The 18671-nt window shown below is 42.9% G+C and overlaps 1 protein-coding gene across 2 annotated transcripts in view; it reads left to right on the forward strand.

Moving 5' to 3' along the window:
- The first annotated feature begins 7274 nt into the window (after nt 1–7274).
- The window catches only part of PHACTR3 (phosphatase and actin regulator 3), a 98876-nt gene continuing 87479 nt past the window's right edge, over nt 7275–18671 (forward strand). For both annotated transcript variants that reach the window (XM_021553573.3, XM_021553575.3), the window contains exon 1: nt 7275–7498. In XM_021553573.3, the coding sequence (XP_021409248.1) occupies nt 7396–7498 (103 nt within the window). In that variant the 5' untranslated portion in view covers nt 7275–7395. The remainder of the gene's footprint in view (nt 7499–18671) is intronic.

The raw sequence follows: 18671 nt of genomic DNA on the forward strand, positions 1-18671 counted from the left end.
TATTAATTAGATATAGTATTATTATTCATATTATTTATATTTATCTATTTATAGGAGAGAGAGGTTTAAAGCATCTGTGTGGTTCACAGATTATATTAAACTGATGTTGGGAATTCCTTTGCAAAGAATTTTTTTGTATCTAGACCTACAAGGATACATTTGTATAACAACAAGAGGCACATATCTGAGACAAGTGAAAACAAAGGGACTCTTTGTGGCAACCACCTGGTTTTTGACTTGGCTGGAAGAATTTACCAGGCAAAGTGTGCACTTAAATTTTTGGATAAAGATGTTAAAGGATTTATTTCCAAAATACTTGAGATCACAGCTGCAGGGTCTGGAGGTGTTGGAAGCAAGGCTGGCAAAGAGAGTTTTTTACAACACAGCAGCACAGAAGATTCCATTATTACATTGCTCTGACTGCTTGTGACAGCATCCATCTCCAGCCTCCAAGTCATGGAATAGAAGATCCACTTAATTCTGTCCTGGGCTAACTTTGCAGGGTAAAAGTTTGCTGTTAGGGCTGATGCTAGAGAAACAAGCACGGTCTCTGTCCAAGAAGGGAGCTGGGATGGAGCTGCAGAGCAGCCTGGCCTTCCCAAGCTCACAGCAAGATGGCATTAGAACAGCACACTGAGCTGCAGCCCGAGGGGAGGGGATGGCCGCATCCCCTCCGCTGCCAGGGCAGCTCCCCAGCTGCCCAAACCCCCGGATTTACAAAGTAAACCAAGTGAGCTGGGTTTTGCTGAGGAATGGTTTCGCAGATGACTCACTGCATCTGCAAAAGAGCAAAGCACAACCTCCCCAGCAGTGCTCTTGCTGCACATCCACTTTCTGCCTAAATGAGGATGCAAACTGCTGCCTAAACCCTTCAGCTCTGAGGAGGCAGTAACTTCACTGGGTAGGAGTGGTACGAAGTCCTAGTCTTCCTTAAAATTAAACTAGAAATTCCAGAAATGTATTGGTAGCTGTTCTGCTTCCCTTCCCAAGTGTTGCTTCAGGAGCTGGTGAGCAGGAAATTGAATATGGAACCAGCCCAAAGATGAGTCTGTCCCAGCCAGACATAAACCCAACAGGAGCACCCACAGAAGAATGAAGGTGTAGCATAAAGTCACCACAGTGTTTCTGCCTGGGATAGCTCAAACCTTGAGCTTTAATTCAGCTCTCACACTGCAGCTCCCTGAACATGAGACCTGGAAGGGCTGGCCATGACTTCTGGGCTCTCATGCAGTGCACAGCTTCAGTCTCAGAACAGAAACTGCTCTGCTCTCCTGGACCTTGCTCACTGGGAGTTCCAATCAATTGGAGCTTTCATTCTCTTGCCTTCAGCTGCTGATCAGCTCTAGACTTCCTATATTTCCTTCCATGAACTGAAGCCCAACTGAGGTTGTATCTTCTGAGAAATGCTCAGAAATCCTGATTATTATGGTCTTCACTGGATTTCAGGTCCCAAAGAACTGTAAACTGTGACCTGCTGAAGGAAGCTCTGCCACTTGTTTCATGTCTCGCTGGCCCCTAAAGTATTTCGACTCCCCAACAGCTGAATTTCTCATGCATTGTGCTCCAAGTGTGAAATACCACAGAAGTCCTGCGTTACACAGGAAATCAGGTGACAAGAACAAAATGCCATTGAAGTAAATGTTGAAAGGTACTAACATGAGTGGAATCAGGATTTTGTCCTGCACTCTACATCAAAGACTCGTCAGCTCTCATCTAATTAGCACAGAGCACCACTTTTCCCTTTCCACTTCTGCTGACAGCTGAATGATCTACACTGTTTGAATTAATTTGAAAAATGTATACGTCAAAATTATTCCAGATTTGGCAACACGATGAGATCTGAATCGGAATGTACTGTCTGAATGCAATACATAATAAGAAGAAATGACATCTCTGGTCAGGCTACAAGATATCCAAACTTATCTCTGAGGCAAAAATGAGCTGCTCTGCTTCTAAAATACAAAGACTTGCAAAGCACAAGCAAATCAGAGATTCTTCTTTTTCAGATGTATTTTATTTCCAAATGGAATTTTGGTGCTCCAAATAGTTATTTTAAAAGTCTGGGATCTTATGCTGTATTCTTTTATATTTACAATCAATACCAGTTTCTTGGAGCTATTTCTACTATCCTGAATTGTGGAACCTGCAGGACTGATGTTACAAATGTAACAAGAAAAAGTTCACTGGGTTTTTCGGTATTAATTCAAAGAGCTTGCAGGATCTCAATTACACCAAAAAATGGTTTTCAGAGCCCCCACATATCTGCAGTTTTTTTGTAGTTTTGGGTATTTAAGATCATGGAATACTTTGAGGATGGAAGTGAGAATAAGGAACTTCCAGCCATGAGGCTTCTTAAGAACACAGTGCCTGTAAAAAACCAAGATATTTCACAGATAAGAATATTAATTCCCCAAAATGTGGGCAGGAAGGAGATTTGGACTTGCAATGGAATTTATATGTACATCCCTTCTCCTCAGACATCCTGAGGGCTAAGGGGGACAAAAAGCCAGAGAGGATAATGAGATTCATCCCTTCAAACTGGCACAAACAACATTTATGTGGCACATCACCTGGAACCTCTATAAACTATATAAATTGTATAACTGGCTTGGACAGCACCTCAGGAGTCCCCCAGAGTTCCCCACAGAGCTGCCTTTTCCCTGCTCCTCTTGCACAATGACAGTGCTCAGTGACCACATCCTGCAGCTCTCTGCTGCCCTGGGCACCTTGCAGACACCAGTTCACTCCCCACACATGGGGCTGTTACTGTTATAAACTGCATAATTTGAAATAAGAGTAGAGGTTCCCCTTCCCATCATCACAGCACAGAAGGATGTGAGTAGAGCTGGGTGTCAGGGCAGGGAGGTGAGCTGAGAGTCCTCCTTCACATTTTTTCCCAGCCTCTTTTTCCTGTTCCTTCACCTGTAAAATAGGAGTGAGCAATGGAGTCGGGAAGGAAAGCAAACATGAAAATCAGATGGGTCATTGCCAAAACAGCTCCTGAGTATCAGAGATTCTCAATGTGCACACAAGGCCCCCAGTAAACAAGCCTTGATGCTTATTCATTTTTTATTTGCCTTCTGTAGTAGTGCTTTGGAGAAGATGTGTTTTAAGTCTTTGTACTTACAAAGTTGTGACTGCTGGCTGATATTTTATCTGTTCTTGGTGACATGCATTTATGGTCTTGACAAACAAGGGCTCAAAATAGGCTCTGTGTCCTCTTTACAAAGAAAGCATCTGAGGGGAAAGAACCCCCAACAAAGTAAATAGAGACAAGAGGTTTTTGAGCATGGGAATGATCATCTCTGTTATGGTGAGCACGCTGAGCTACAACAAGCTGGCATAAAAATCTTAAAAACTAGGTTAAGACTCACAAGCAGCAGAAGAAATGTTTTCTGTTGCTGCATGTAAGAAAACTGCTCCTAGCAAGGCTATTTGTGCCTTGGTCATCAGAACAATTCTAACATGAAAGCTGATACTGTCAATGCAAATGTACCCTGAATTCATTTTTCTAAATAACAACACAAAACCCCCACATCAGTGGTGCTCAGAGATCACATGTAGGCTTCAGATGAAGGAAAATGAGGCTGTTTAATATTCTGCTGATTTGAGAAAAACAGCACTGACATGACTCATCTCTTTTCTTTCTCCCCAGAGAATCATTCCTTTCTAACACAAGTTTGGCTTTCTCTTTATATAACCAGCTCATACAACAGGCATTCAGCTATCTGTCAGAGAGAAAACAAACTAATCAAATAATCCAAACAATTTATATAGTTGCATTTAAAAAATATCAAGGAAAGTCACATCAAATGGACATGCATTGCTTTGGCTATGGACTATGCATCAAAATAAATAAAATGATAAAAAATTTATCTTCTGTGTTCCTTCTATGGATATTTCATTTCAAGAAGTATTTTCCTGCAACTGAATGGATTGCAAGGATATTTGCTATTAAGCTAAAAAAATTTCATCATAACTTTTCATCATAAATATAAAAGGCTAGAAATCCTCTGAGAGATAACTAAACAGATCAGATTATTGAACTCTGGGAAAATGCTGAAAACTTGTTTACCACAAGACTCCTATAGTGAGAAAATAAACCAAACAAAAAGGGAGTCATGTTTCTATTAATAGCCATTCTGGTCCTGCAAACAGTTTTGTTTGTGACACCTACAGAATCATATGAAGTAGTGAATAGAAAATTGAGGACAATTTTTCAAATGCTTTGTACCCACAGGTAGAACCAGGCTTAGTTTCATTCCAGTTTCAGAGGGATTTACAAATCAATATACTTGGAATATATTAGTTAGTGCCTGCCTCCATCAGCTTTATTTACCTCTGTGAAAAGGCTCCATTTGGTGCTGGTCTTTCAACACGAAGACAAGACTTTGCCTCACATTGATTTTTCCCTCTCTAAAGCCCTGCCCCAGAATGAATGCAGAACCTGCTTTAAGGCAAGGAAATGCCATAGATACATCATCATCACCTCTGAAATTTGAAAGTAAAAGACAAGCAGACAATCCTACTTTTAACACAAGAGACATTATTTAGCAACGTAAGTTTGAATAATTCAACACTTTTTTTGTTTTTTTGGTACCTCCTCTCCTAAACATCATGATGGTTCTTTTTGGAAAGAACAAGGTCCAGGGGCAGCTCCATCAGCTGGCACAAACCACACCAGGGATTTATCCCCAGATTGAGCCTCTTGATTCTTGGTTTGTCAGGAATGAGAGAAAATGCTCTTTAACTAAGTGAAAGCAGCAAGGCAGATTCCAGACCTGTTGGACTGTTTTGTACCAGGCAATATTTTAAATCCAAAGGAATTCTATAAAATGTCCTCTACAGAGGCAACCAGTATGGGAGCTGGTTAAAAATACATCTCTCTCATCCTGTGTGCTTCTACAGCTACTAAAGATGTCTTGGAGATGTTTTCTTGGGTTGAAAATATTTTAATATATTCAGTCTTATACAAATGCTTAAATCTGATATGAAACTTCTCAACCCTACATTTTAAACATGAAATCAGTATCATTCTTCATCTCAGAAGGCAGCTATTGATTAGTGCAAACAGACTTTCACAGAATTCACTAGAAACCATCAGCGTTTTCTAGCATTACCTAAAAGCTATATAGAGAAAAACCATTTAAAACTTGCTACTTCCTTTCCTTTTAGGACTAAAAATAGATTTGGCTCATTATCTCACTTGGCACCTTAATGTATTCCACAGCACGATGGCACAGCTTAGATTAAACCTCCACATGCTGCTTTTCCCTAGGATCTACCTTATACACCCCAAGAAGGGGCAGTGCTCATCGAACCAGAAACTATTTGATATTTTACTTTAAACCCTTTTGTGGGTCCTTTTCTCAGGACAATATTCCCACGTGCTGTTGGATACAGCAGTTCACTGCAGCCATGGGTGGATGCCACCCCAACACTCAGACCTCCCTCAAATGGAATTTTGGATGAATTTTCTCATCAAGCTCTACCATTAAATCCATGCCCACGCTTTTTTCTTTCCCCCAAAGGTCAGTAGGTTAACTGACTCTCAGGAGCCCACAGCCCAAAAGTGACTCCCAGATTAGATGTATGCACAATTAACTTTGAAATTACTGCTTAAAGAAAAACTGCAAGCACGCCTTGGTGTGATAGATGTGATAAATTTGGGTTAAATCCCCCCAAAACACAACAAAGACACAACCTTACATAACTGCTTTGTTTGCCTCTGCTTTCAGAAATGGCCAAACCCCATTTTCTTTATTTAAGAGTACCAAAATGTTTTCCACATATTAATGTAAAAACAGAGCCAGGCTCCTCTCAGTGATGCCAAGTAATAGAACAAGAGGCTGTGGCAAAAAACTGATGCTTTGAAAGTTCCACCTGAACATGAGGAAGAGCTTCTTTGCTGTGCAGGGGAGGCTGTGGAGTTTCCCTCCAGTGGAAACATTCCAGAGCTGTCTGGACACAATCCTGTGCACTCTGCTCTGGGATGACCCTGCCTGAGCAGGGGGATTGCACCGGGTGACCTCACTGTGGTTCTTTCCAACCTCAACCTGTAGGTATGAAAGACTGCATTGATGGGAAATTTTCTGATAAAGGTTCAACCCTAAAATTTTGCAAACTTGCACCTGTCTCATAACAGGAACTTGGTCGGCTGCATGTATAACCACTGCTCTTGAGTCAGAAAGAATCTACTTGTAGGTGAGCGTATTCCTCAGCACTGGTTCCATGCAGAGACAAAAACAGAGTTTAAGGCAGACACGAGATGAGAACTCCCAACATCCCAGCAAGTGCTGACCACAGGACTTTACTGGGAGAGTGGTTAAAAAGCATTCCTGTATATTATACAGGTCAAAACTTCAAGACGACCTGACCTGCATCACCGGCTACAGACCAGTAGCCCCTCTGCCGGCACCCTGTGCTGCACGTGAGGAGCAAAATAAAGTTAATAAAAGCAGTTATTCCCTTTAAACAAATCCCCAAACCAAGCTACTCAGCCGAGTCGGAGCATCCCGTTTTTGCGGGGTCCCTGTGCGACACCTTCGCCACGAGACCCCAGCCCCAGCCCCAGCCCCGGCCGAGCTGCGCGGGGGTCCCGGGGGCGCGGAGCTCGTCCTGCCGAGAGAACCCCCGCGGGACATTCTCTCCCGTGGGACACCCTCCCTCGTGGGACACCCTCCCGCGCCGGCCCCGGGCTCGGGCGGGGCGGACACGGAGCCCCGCGGCTGCCCCGGTGCCGGGGGTCGCGCCGGTGCCTCCCGCGGGGCAAAGCGCCCGGACGGACGGACGGACGGACGGGACAAGCACGGGGACGGCTCCGGGGACACGGGCGGGTCCCGCACGGGCAGGGCGGCGCGGGAGGCCCCTCCCCGCGCCTGTGACGGGCTCGGGCGGGGCGGACCCCGCGCACCTGCGGAGCCGCCGCCTTTGTGCAGTGCAGGTGCGGCGCGCACCCCGCCCCCCGTGACGTCAGGCGGGCGCTCGCGGGGCACCATGGGAGAATCCCAATGTTTTCCAACGGATGCGCTCAGCAGCGCGGCGGCTTGAGGCGACTCCGGCAGCGGCGCTCGGGGGCGCGTCCCGGGAGGGGGCGGCGGCGGCGGGGGGCCGGGCCGGCGGCCCGCGCCCCGGCTCTTCCCCACCCCGCCAGGCGGCATGGCCCACCCCCGTGAGGCGCCCGGAGCTGCCCCCTGAGCGCCCGGAGCCGGCGGAGCGCCGCGCCGCAGCCCTGCCGACGGCGCGGGGGAAGATGCTGCCGCGGCTGGTCCTGCCCGGCTGACGCCCCGCCGCCGCCGCCGCCGCCGCACCCCCGTCCCCATTGTCCCCCGGCCGCCTCCGGCTCCATGAGCGCCTCCTCCTCCCTCCTCCTCTGAGCTTCCCGCCCTCCACCTCATGGCTGCATCGGAAGAAGGGACCGGCTGCTTTCTCCCGAGAGGCAGGTCGCAGAGTGACCCCAGCATCCTCACCGACCCCGCGGGTCCCGGGGAGCACCCAGGTAAGCGCCCCGCTCTCGCCGGCGGCGCTCCGCGAGCATCCGCCAGTTGGTAGGGAGCCCGTCCACCACGGGCGGGCAGGAATGGGGAGCACATCTCCTGCAGCAAGCGCCGAAACGCTGCAGCGGCTGAGCTCCGCACGGGATCGGAGCGAGCGCGGGGGGCGCGGCCGGCGGCGCGTCCCGGCCGGGGCTCCCGGGGCCGCCGGCAGCGCTCGACCCCCGCTCCCGCAGAGCTCATTGATGACTTGCGGGGAGGGGAACGAGCGCTGATAAAGCAGGCTGTTTGCATGGCATCGCCATGGAGACAAGGGAAGCAGAGTCATAATTAAACGCTTTCTGCCCACAAGAAGGTAATTTTCACTTCAGAGGGAGAAGCGTAATCTCTTAATGAAGTGTGGGCACAGAGGGTGGTGCTGAAGGGACACAGCCCCGTCGTTAGTGTATAAATAGAACATTGTGATTAGATTTTTTTTTTTTAAACAATAGCTAATGGTGTTTTCATCTTCACTTTGACGAGTAATTCTAAATGCCTATTGCTGGTGACTCAGTAATTTCAGCTCGTCAGAATCTAAGCAGTGTTGAGACCTTTAAAAAAAAAAAAAGAAACAACTCGCTACATCACTTTGATGTGATGTGATTGCACGGAAAGGCACAACAACAAGCTGGAAGCAAAGGGTAAAAGCCAGTTTACTCTCAGTTTCCCTGAATAGATGGTGGTCACACAAGAGCTGTCAGGTTTCTTTATGAGAAAAGAAGTAATCAAAACAGCGTAAAGACAATGAATGGCGTTGATCATCACTACCCACTACTGATTCCTAAGCCTAGAAAAGGGGTTAGGTTTTGGGTCAGGCACTATCAGCCTGCAGGAGACAGTCCCTGGATGCAATTTCAGGTTGAACTTTGCTCCCCTTTCTCAGATTACTGAGTAAATAAAATATTCTGAGCTCTATTCATACACCTGCTATATTGCTTCCTTCTGAGCCAATGAGGATATTAATATTTGTATCTAATTTAAGTTCTTCTATTTATTTGCCTTATCAAGCAACTGTGAGCACACTGGTCTGGAGTGAAATACAAATTGAATTAAGGCAAACAGTGGAGGATTTATCCCTGATTACCAACTGTTCCGATCCCCTAAGTGAAGGGAACAAAGGACTCTTCTAACATGAACTGCTCGACTCACTCCCAAAGGGGCAATCTTGACTGAAAGAGAAATGTATGTTTCTGCCATTTGATTTCTGGAAGCAGAAGTGACTAATGAAAGGAAGGCGTGTGCAAGCTCAGTTTTAATTCCTCTAGACTGCTTTCTGCTAATTAATTCTTTTGGCTGTTGTGAGATACACAACAAAGAAAGTACACAACATGTCCGACAAATAGACAAAGATATAAACATTATTGTGCTTTTTGTTAGGAGAAGGAACTGTCAATACCAAGGAGCATTTTTTCCCCTAATACAGGCTCCATCAAATAAACCTGTGCCCCATTGCATGGCAGAAGCTCTACTAAAATGCAAGAGAAGGTGTTCTGTATGTATTCTGTTCTCCATGCAATATGTGGAGACAAACAAAAGGTGTTAAATATGGTTTTTGCCCAGGAAGGTATGAACAGTCAGTGGCAGGATTAGTAAGCTTAGTAAGGTTTTCAGGTTTTAAATTTGTTCATCAAATAGTATTGAACATCTGTATGCTTCCAGATGATAATAAAATTAACATAAATTGCTTTATTTAGATAAAATTTTACCCTACAGTGTTGTGAGCAATCATTAAGAGCAATTTCATACATTTGGCTACTTAAAAATCTGGAATACAATTTATATTATTTTAAGAATTATGAATGTTAGATGATGTAATTGCAGTTTATATTATTTTACTGTCATGGGAAATAATTTTATCATTATCATTATGCCAACATAATTATATATGGACTCTAAGTCAAAAGACAGTCTTAGGAATGGAAAATGATATGTCCAAAGTTTGTGTTTACATCCCAACTCTGCTTGCAGGCAAACCAAGAAGTGTGAACATGTAAGATTCTTCCTTAATCTAAACATTAAATTAATGTTATTAACATTTAAGTTACATGTTTAAATTACGGACAAACAGACCAAAATTATACCAAGATATGTGTATAATAGGATGTAGGATCCCTACAAAAAACATTCCTACTTTTACCTGCCTTTGAGTGATGCCACATCCCATCTTGTTTTGGAGCAGTTTTTTGGCTGTATGATGTGGTCAGGGATTATTCTGCACCAACTCATTTGGCTGTGCCTACTGAGCAACAGATATTGGGGTAGGAAATGTGGGAATAGATGAAGGCAGCCTAGACTCAAAAATTTCCTGATGGTTTTTTGGTTTAAAAACATATTTATATTCATCCTCCTGACCTGTACAATTACAGGATTTTTGGTTTAGCCCAGCTTTATGCAGGAAGTTTCAGTGCCATAGCTAAGAGTGTAGAGCTGGCAGCCTAAAGATTTTCATGTATTTCCCAAAGGAAATCCTGTGATGCAAAGCTTCATTTCCCTTTCCCTCCTGAAACACCAGTTTAACCAGTAGAACTGATCCATCCCAGCAGGGTCTGAGCCTTGCTGGCTGTCTCAGAATCTGCTGCCACTGGACCAAATCACCCTTTTTTAGCTGACCCTGAGCAATGTGAGCATCAGATCCAAGGAACTCGGGATGAGCACGCTGCAGATGCAGATGTTGGTTCACCTTCCCAGTGCTTCATTTGCAATTTTTTGATGAACTGTTGCTTGGGTGAAATGTCAAAGGGAGTTTCCCCATGTGAGAACAGAGCTGATTTTTTTTTGTTTGTGAGGTTTTTTTTTGTGTTTTGTTCATTTTTAAAGAGGACTCTGTTTTCATCCAGCAAGAGCATGGGATAACTCAGTAACTGGCTGGTTCAAGTAGCCTTAGGTGCTGATTTTTGAGAAGTCCTGCACACTCACAGTCCTGACTAACACCAGCAGAAGCTGCAGTTATTCCAAGCCTTGAACAATAAAGGCTTCATTAAAAGCTTCTTATCTAGTGTGCTTTTCCTCACAAAGCATTCACTGTAGAAATGAAAAGCTATTTTATAACCTTGATTTAGAAGAGCTGAAATCTTTACAGACTACAGTGAATTTTATCACATGTAAAAAACTTACGAAATTACCACATGCCACTACAATCTTACAAATATTCCTATAATAAGTCAGATAAACAAGATGTTCAGTTAACTAGACTAGGGACAGTTAATAGCTATTTATTCCAAAACAGAGATACAAATTCACTGATTTCGATCCCATGTGCAACTTTAATTAAAACAGCAGCTCCTCACAGTGATCAGTAAAGATGTCACAGTCATGGTCTAAGAAAAAAAGATGGACTTTAGTTCAGGCTCTGCTGACAAAAAGAATATTTTCTCCAGCATTTAAATGGTGCATAGAGGACCTATTGGTAATGCAGAGAATACTGGAAATAGTATAGGAAAGATAAGAAGGACTGTGTGTTTCTTTCCTTTAATTGGATCAGTTATTTATTTTCTCCTTTAAGATGAAATAATGCATTTCAGCCTGTATTTAAGATTATTTTATGGCCACTGAGCAGTATTTTATGAGAATTACTGTAGTACAGCAAACACTGGGCTTCATGTTTGTTTGTTTAAGTTCACTGTCACACTGAGTGAGTCTTGAAACAGGAGGATGTCCTTAGTTTGGGAAACAGACATCAAAATACTCATGTCTTGCCTAACTATAGACTGTCTCTAGGCCAGGCTGTTGTTAAGAAAGTGAATCTCATCTCATTCATAGAATGGTAAAATGATTTGGGTTGGAAGTGCCCTTACAGATCATCTGCCAGCTCCCTGCCACAGGCACGGCCCCTTCCTAACCTGATTAGATCAGGTTGCTCCAAGCCCCATCCAACCTGGCCTTGAACACTTCCAGGGATGTCAAGAATCTCCTTATCTTACATGGCTTTCCCCTCCTCCACCTTCCCAGATAAGGATCAAGAGAGAAAAGAGAGTCTGAAGAGAGCAGATTTCAGTATCACCATCTAATTGAGAAACAGTTGCAGGAAGCCAAAATATTGCTCTCATTATATCCTTCCAGCAGTCACAGGGCAGAGGGAAGATTGACAATCTCATTTGATTTGTATCAAAAAAGGGAGGGGTGCACAGACTGGAGAAGAACACACCATGTCAAAACTCGGTGTTACTTGAGGAGGTACAGACAACCATGACAATGTGTGAAAATGTCACCCCCCTCCTCCCCTTATTTTTGGGATAATCCATTTGAATTTGTAGAAGTACACATTGATGCCATCACGTTTTGCTCTCTGTGCTGCTGACTTTCCTTCCTGGCACCACACAATTAAAGAAAATCTTCAGGATGGGCTTTACTGAGCTCTCCAGCAGACCTTGCCAGTGGTCCACCATGTGTTCCTTGTCCTCCAGTGAAGGATCTGTGTTGAGGCAGGGTGCTGTTGTGCTGCAGGCAGTGGTGTTAGATGTTGTTAGCAGCTCTGTCATCATAATTTCTTACTGCCTGGTGAAGGGGGGCTCTCCTCAGCCTCTCCTCTGGTGTGGTGTGCTTCAAGACCTGACAAGTTAAAGCTACTGCAGAGTAGCTGTCCCAGGGATACATGATAATATCTTCACCAGACACTAATTCCCTTTTTATTTCTGTTGATATCACGTGTCATCAGCAGCACTGTGCTCTGAGTTAACTCCAGGGGAGAACAACTACATAAGACTTAAGAGGGTCTTCCATCACTGGTTCTAGTTTTCATAATTCAGAAGTTCTGTAGCAGGCAGCATTCTTGTAAGTATTCTTCTAGGATGCTAAGAAGAGATGCTGAGATGAGAATTGAAGTGTTATGTTCCTTTTGCATCATCTTTCTTTGGCTGGAGGCTGACCTGAAGCCCAGCAGGGCCTCCCAGGCAGTGTGAGGAAGGACATCAGCCATCCAAGTGATGGTCAGGGAAAGTCATGATGCAATAAACAGCAGTATAGGAATACTCTCAAATATGGCTTTTTCTTTCTTGTTTTCTGTTTTGAAGCTGTAAACTCCCATGGATGGACTCCATATCTGTCAATGCCTTCTCTTAATGTTTTTGGGTTGATATAGCTTCTAAAGATGTTATTTGACTCCTGTTTCTGCTGTGTTTTTTCCTTGGACAAGTTTGCTCAGTCTGAGTCTTGAGCAGTGCTAGGGAGGCTGTGAGCCACAGGGAAGCTGTGCTGCCCCCTTAACCAGGACACTGGTCACCTCAGAGATGCTGGAAGCTACTGCCAGGGGATGTTTGGAAACTAAAAAGCAGATGGAAAGTAAAGTGTGATAGATTTGGGCTGCAGGTGCTGGCAGGGAGCAAAGGGAAGGCAAAGAGAAACAGGGATTCAGCTGGAGTGCACACACAGATTGGTGCCAGCTCTCTGAATCTACTTGAGTCATTCTTGCTGCAAATCTATTCATGCCAGGCCCATAATTCAGAAAATCTTTTAAGTGTGTGCTTAACTTCCAACATGTGCTTAAGATGGAAGGAAATTGATGGCAGAGGGAGGACAGAGAGATGCTGTGGGTGCCCTGCCTGTCAGTTGGATTGCTGCTCCATCCTTATGCCGTTGATTACATCACCACAACTTATATCAGGGATTTAAAGGCTTATCTGTGATGTCTTTAGTTGCTGCATGAATTTTCAAATTTCATCCTAATGTTTGAATCAGGACACCTTTAAAAAGTTGTTTGGGTTTTGTTTTGTTTTGTTTTCTCACCAGAAAGATTTTGGTTTCCATTTCATCTTTCTCTATCAATAAGTCTGTTCTGTAAACAGAGTTTGTTTCACCTACATTATATTTCTTCTGAAATAGAATTTTACTGGGTCTCCTACATCCTTTCCTTTATTAATTCATGGACAAAATTATCTAATCAGTGCTTTTGCTCCACTGTATAACTGAACTCTATGTTTTATTTATGTGAAACTTAGTTATTTTCTCACTCAGAAGTTCCTATTCCTAATGAAAGGGCTCCCTGCAGAAAGTTGCCATTCCACACCTAATGGGGGCTGTACTCAGGAATACTCAGTAGCAACTGGAAACATGCAGGCTGTTAATTAATATCCCATTTTCCTTTCCATTGAAATCCAAATTGAATCCTGTAAAGCTTCCCAAAACATTTGCTATTTGTGTGAATGTAGATTTAGAGTTTTTTCTGACATAGCACCTGAAAAATCATCACCATATTACCAAGTAGTAATAGCAATGGGAATTATATTTTAAGAAATGCTCCACTGTGCTTTTGAGAAGGCCTTTTTGTTTCTTATCCAATTCCCAGTTCTTTCTTGGTTGGATCTAACTGGACCCCAATCCCTGTGATGGAGAGAAACTCCACTGGAAGTGCAGATGTCCCTTTTTTTTCCGTGTCCTGCAGCAGAGAATCTCCTCTTTCCCCAGCAGCCCTTGTCCCTGGTACTTGACTCATCTCCTCCTTGGCAGCTCTGCTCCAGCATTTTCCAGGAGGGGAGAAGGATCTCTCCATCTCTGGAGAGGAGGATGGGCACAGTGTGCAGAGGTGGCACTTCCTGGGCGTGGATTCTCTTGCTCCAAATGCATAATTTTGGTCCTGCATATATAATTTGTGTCAGTGCTGGGGTATCATTACATTGCTCAACATGATGCACACTTAACACAAACTGCTTTTTGCTGTTGCCTGAGTATTTTACCTACTGGTACTCAGTTTATTTTGAGAATCAAGAGCATGGTGAATTATGTTTTTAATGCTACTTTTGCAGGAATTAAATGAGGTCAGTTAATGAGTATGCTATTCATGCCGAGGGTAGGATTTAGGCTTTTCCAGGGTTTGAGTGTTCCCAGTGTTTGGAGATTTGCGTTTAGCCAAATTTTAGAGTTCTGTAAAGGAAATACAGAGCTTTAATGGGGAAAAAAGTGTTTTAAAGTTGTCTTTTCTTCTAAATCCCAAGTTGGCAGGTAGTCTGAATATTGCTGAAAAGACACTTAAACTGTTAAACCTCTTTATCCAAGAAGTGGAAATACTGCTTATACACCATCAAAACCTAGACTGGATTTATGAGAGTGAGGTCATCATATTGGAAATACCTGGTAGTTTTTTATGTTTGCCTTTGTCTCTTTAATTCAGGGTATTTTTTTTAAATAAAAGTAAACCCCAGATTTGATTGCATACTTTAAGTAAATGAACTCAGACCTAATTTACACACCTAATAATTTGTGCACACAATACTTGCTTCTCTGTGCAAATAAGAGAAACTCATGTCTGTTAAATAATAAAATATCTTCTTCACACTTTAGCTATGAATGAAGGTGGTTTAAGATTATTCATTCAGTTAATGTTTGCACCACACTTTGAGAATGGAGTGAGTTACATAATGCTGGGAGTCATGTTTATCTGGAAATGCAACTATATTTTAGTGAGTAGTTAAGTAACAGTGTTAATTTTTCCCAAAATCTTTAATTTGGGACTTCTCTTTCAAGACTGCCCAAGTTGTGCTGTAATGAATGGGCTACATAATTTATTTATTTATAAAACGGGCTTTTCAAACAAAATGTATGGCTTTGTATTTTTAAAATTTAATATGCAGAATTAATTGCCCTTGCTTCTCTAAGCAGGTTAAATCTATAAATACCAAGAGTAAGTAAAACTAAATATGATACCTTGATTTTGCTTCAAAATGTAGCCAGTTCGGATGCTAATACAATGGATTCTTTGTGCCCATTTAATCTCATGCTTTTGTTTGAAATTCAAGTTGATTTATGGCCTAACATATACACAATTTATACATGCCCCGGAGAGAACCTCATATAGCGACTTGAGGCAGGTCAATAGCTCCGTGCTTGATCCTGCATAAATATTTCAGTGAGATGATCTGAATCAAAGGGGATCTTATCTTGCTTTCTGTACTACACTGATATTCTGGGTCAGCAGTGTGGACCTGTGGTTTCAGCTGAAGGAAGGCTTGTCCTTATGCATAAAGCACTTCAGAATTGTTCCTATAATGAAGAGACAGTTTGTGTGTTAATTTCCTTAATCTAATTTTTTTTTAACGTCCTCAAACTGTTCAGCTGCTGCATGACCAGCAAGTGGGCATAGATCACTGCATTACATCAAACCAGGGAAGCCTTCACTGTTTTCTGAGAGCTGCTGCATCCCCCAGGCCACGCAGCCTTCCCTGTGCCTTGTCCTGATCGATCTGCTGGGAATGGCTGTCACTTTTCATTCAGTTGCTCTCAAAACTCTGCATCTCATCTCTCAGCTAAACAGCCTGCACCAAGACTTGGGTTTTTATCCTTAAAAGAACATAAGAAATTCTGCCCTGGGTCAGGACTGAGGTGTGTCCAGCCTTGGACAATGTTCTTGATGGGGGCTGGAAGCTTGGGACAGGCTGGGAGCAAAGGGAAGGGTGGCTGAAGGAACACACAGAAATTCCACAAGAAATCAGCAGGGTCAGTCTCCTGTGCTGCCTTCCAATAACAGCCACAGGGGTTGATGCTTTGGGCAGCTTTGCTCAGCATCCCGAACCAGTCCTGCTGTCTTGGGGAGCTCAGGCAGAACCTGAGTGGAAATCAGCCTCTGAGAGAGTTTCTTGGCTCCTGAAAGTTCATTTGTAATTGTTCCATCATGAATGAGATGGATCTGTGTGGAATATTTAAATAGAGTGAACGTGATAGTGTATGCAATGCTGACTTAATTTGGTTTCTCTGAAGTTTATGCTTTGCAGATGGGACTTCTGTAATTTTGTAAGCTCTGCATTTAGGATAGAAGAAAAATATGTTGGTTTTTTTTTTTTTTTAATTATAACAGACAGTAGACTGGGTAGCAGCTTTGTGGGATTGCAGAGGTTTGAAGGAGAAAAACATTCTATTTTCAGATACAGCACTTCAACTTAAGTTCAGCTTAAATGTTTCCTTCCATGACAGTTGCACATTTGACTTTGCTCCATTACAGTGCCTAGAAGGAGAGAATATGTACTCACATTAGACTACCAACTACGCAGAGAAAGCTCTAGAAAAAAGAAAATGGAGTCTTGGACTCATACAAATTCTCCACTTGTCCAACATAAGTTTTAAATGCCTTTTTTCTTGTTTAGCTCAAGGAAATAAATGGAAAAATCAGAACTGAGATAAACTGTGAGTATCACTTCAGATTTCACAGGAGATACTTAACTGCAGAAAACTTAATAACACATCTTCCTGCAAGTGAGGAACATAAGTGAGCTCCTGCCACCTGGGAATCCCCTGCATTTAGGAACAAAAGAGAGGTTCCTGAGAATGTGCTATTTTACTGTAAACTCCTGATACCAATTTGGGATGGAGTGGCGTGACACAAAAACTGTGTATCCTCACGAAACCCTTGATTCTGTTTGATCTGTAGTGGGAGCAAATATCAGCCACTGCCCCAGGCTGGTGCCTGAACCCTTGCAGCAGTGGTGAACTTAACAGATGACATGATCAGATGTGGATTTTCTTAAGGCAAACAGAGGGAATGTGAACTACAGCTGTCAAGATGGATAGCAGAGAGACTTCTTAGTGTTATGGTGTACATTTGCTGCTGCAATTCAACCAGAAGAATAAACTGAAATGAAGCCAAGTGAAAGATAATTTTAACATGTAGAAGTACAAAGGAGCGTCCTTCAGAAATCCAGAATATTGTGCATGAATGAAAATGTTTTAAGAAGGAACCCTAACCAATGGAAATTTATCCTGTATCTCTCTTTTTAGTCCAAGCAGGTATCACTGAAGGCAGCACAGGCTGGTCTGGAAGACTGGCATTCCTTCTGTCTCACAGGGTTGGTGCTTCCTTACATTCTCTTGTTCTCATGTGACAGGGTTGCAACCCTTTTTACTTCTCAGTCTGTTTTCTCTACAGTTTTTTGAGTTTTCTGCCATCCAGTCTGAGTTCATTCTAGTAGCTAGCTCTCCTGCCATAGCAAATTCAGCAGCTCCAGTTCCAGAGGCCTTTCTCCCAAGCAATTCTTGTGGAAATAGATTGGGGGTTACTGCTGTAACAGCAGAGAAGCCAGGAAAGCCTGCCTCCCTCCAGATCCAGCATTTTCAGTCCTCAGTGTGATCTTAAACTGCTAAAAATCCTATTTATGACTGAGGTCTTCAGATTGGCTCTGCTATTGTCTAATGAAGAGTCAGACTGGGTGAAGCCTCTTCCCTGGAGGGTCTCCCAGCTCTCCTGTGGTGCTTTGGTGTGGGACCAAACCTGACCTGACACCCAGGCTCTGCCTACAGGCAGCACTTTCCAGGGTCACTGGTGTCATTTTTCATCAACTCCATCCTTGGTTGAAAGTTGCCAGTGAGCTCCAAAGTCATTGTGGGTGGCAGGAGATGAAGGGGTTAAGCAACCCAGGAGCAAAAAACCAGAAGATGTTTTCAATAACTTGCTCCATTTTTATTTTTATATTTTTATATTCTCACTCTTGCTCTCACAACACTACTTCTAGGCTTTATTCCAATACGTCAAGGGTCTCTAGTTCTACCCACCTTTTCTTAAAAAGCTGCACTATGACCTGGGGCATTATTAATCTCTTATTTGGGAGATGATATTTTATATAATCAGCTATTTGAGTCCTGCACCTGCAGAAAATCTATTCTGCTTTGCACCCTGGATTTTAATATTTGTTGATTCACCTATTTTTTTTAGTATTTTAGACATATTTTGCAATAACTATTTAAAAGCCCAACAGTAAAAAAACCCCAACCTCTCCAACCCAAACACTTGGCACTGCCATGAGCTTATTAATTTTCAGATCATGATTTGCTTGGCTGCTCTAATGAAATAATTATAAAAGAATTAAATTATTGAATATACTTTCAGTGGCTTAGACATCATAAAATACCAGCAGAGAAATAACCCCAAACTTTCTGAATAGAAAGTATGGGATGATGTTTTCCCTCTATCCAAAAGGGCAGATATCTTGGAAGGAGAGATACACTTCATATACATTTTAAAATTTATTTTCTCATACTATTAAAAGAAATGGAAAGCTAATTCTGGTAGGTTTCATTAATTAGTTTTTATTCAAATTCTCCTCCCTCTCTCAAGAAATCCCCCTGCAATTTGCCAGCAGAGCATTGCAGAAATCTTTTTTACATTTTGGTAGCTGCTATAAAGTTGTCTGGGAACAAAATCTACTTTTCAGCAGATTAATC

This window comes from Lonchura striata, chromosome 17, assembly GCF_046129695.1.
Source record: "Lonchura striata isolate bLonStr1 chromosome 17, bLonStr1.mat, whole genome shotgun sequence".
In the NCBI taxonomy this organism is placed as follows: domain Eukaryota; kingdom Metazoa; phylum Chordata; class Aves; order Passeriformes; family Estrildidae; genus Lonchura; species Lonchura striata.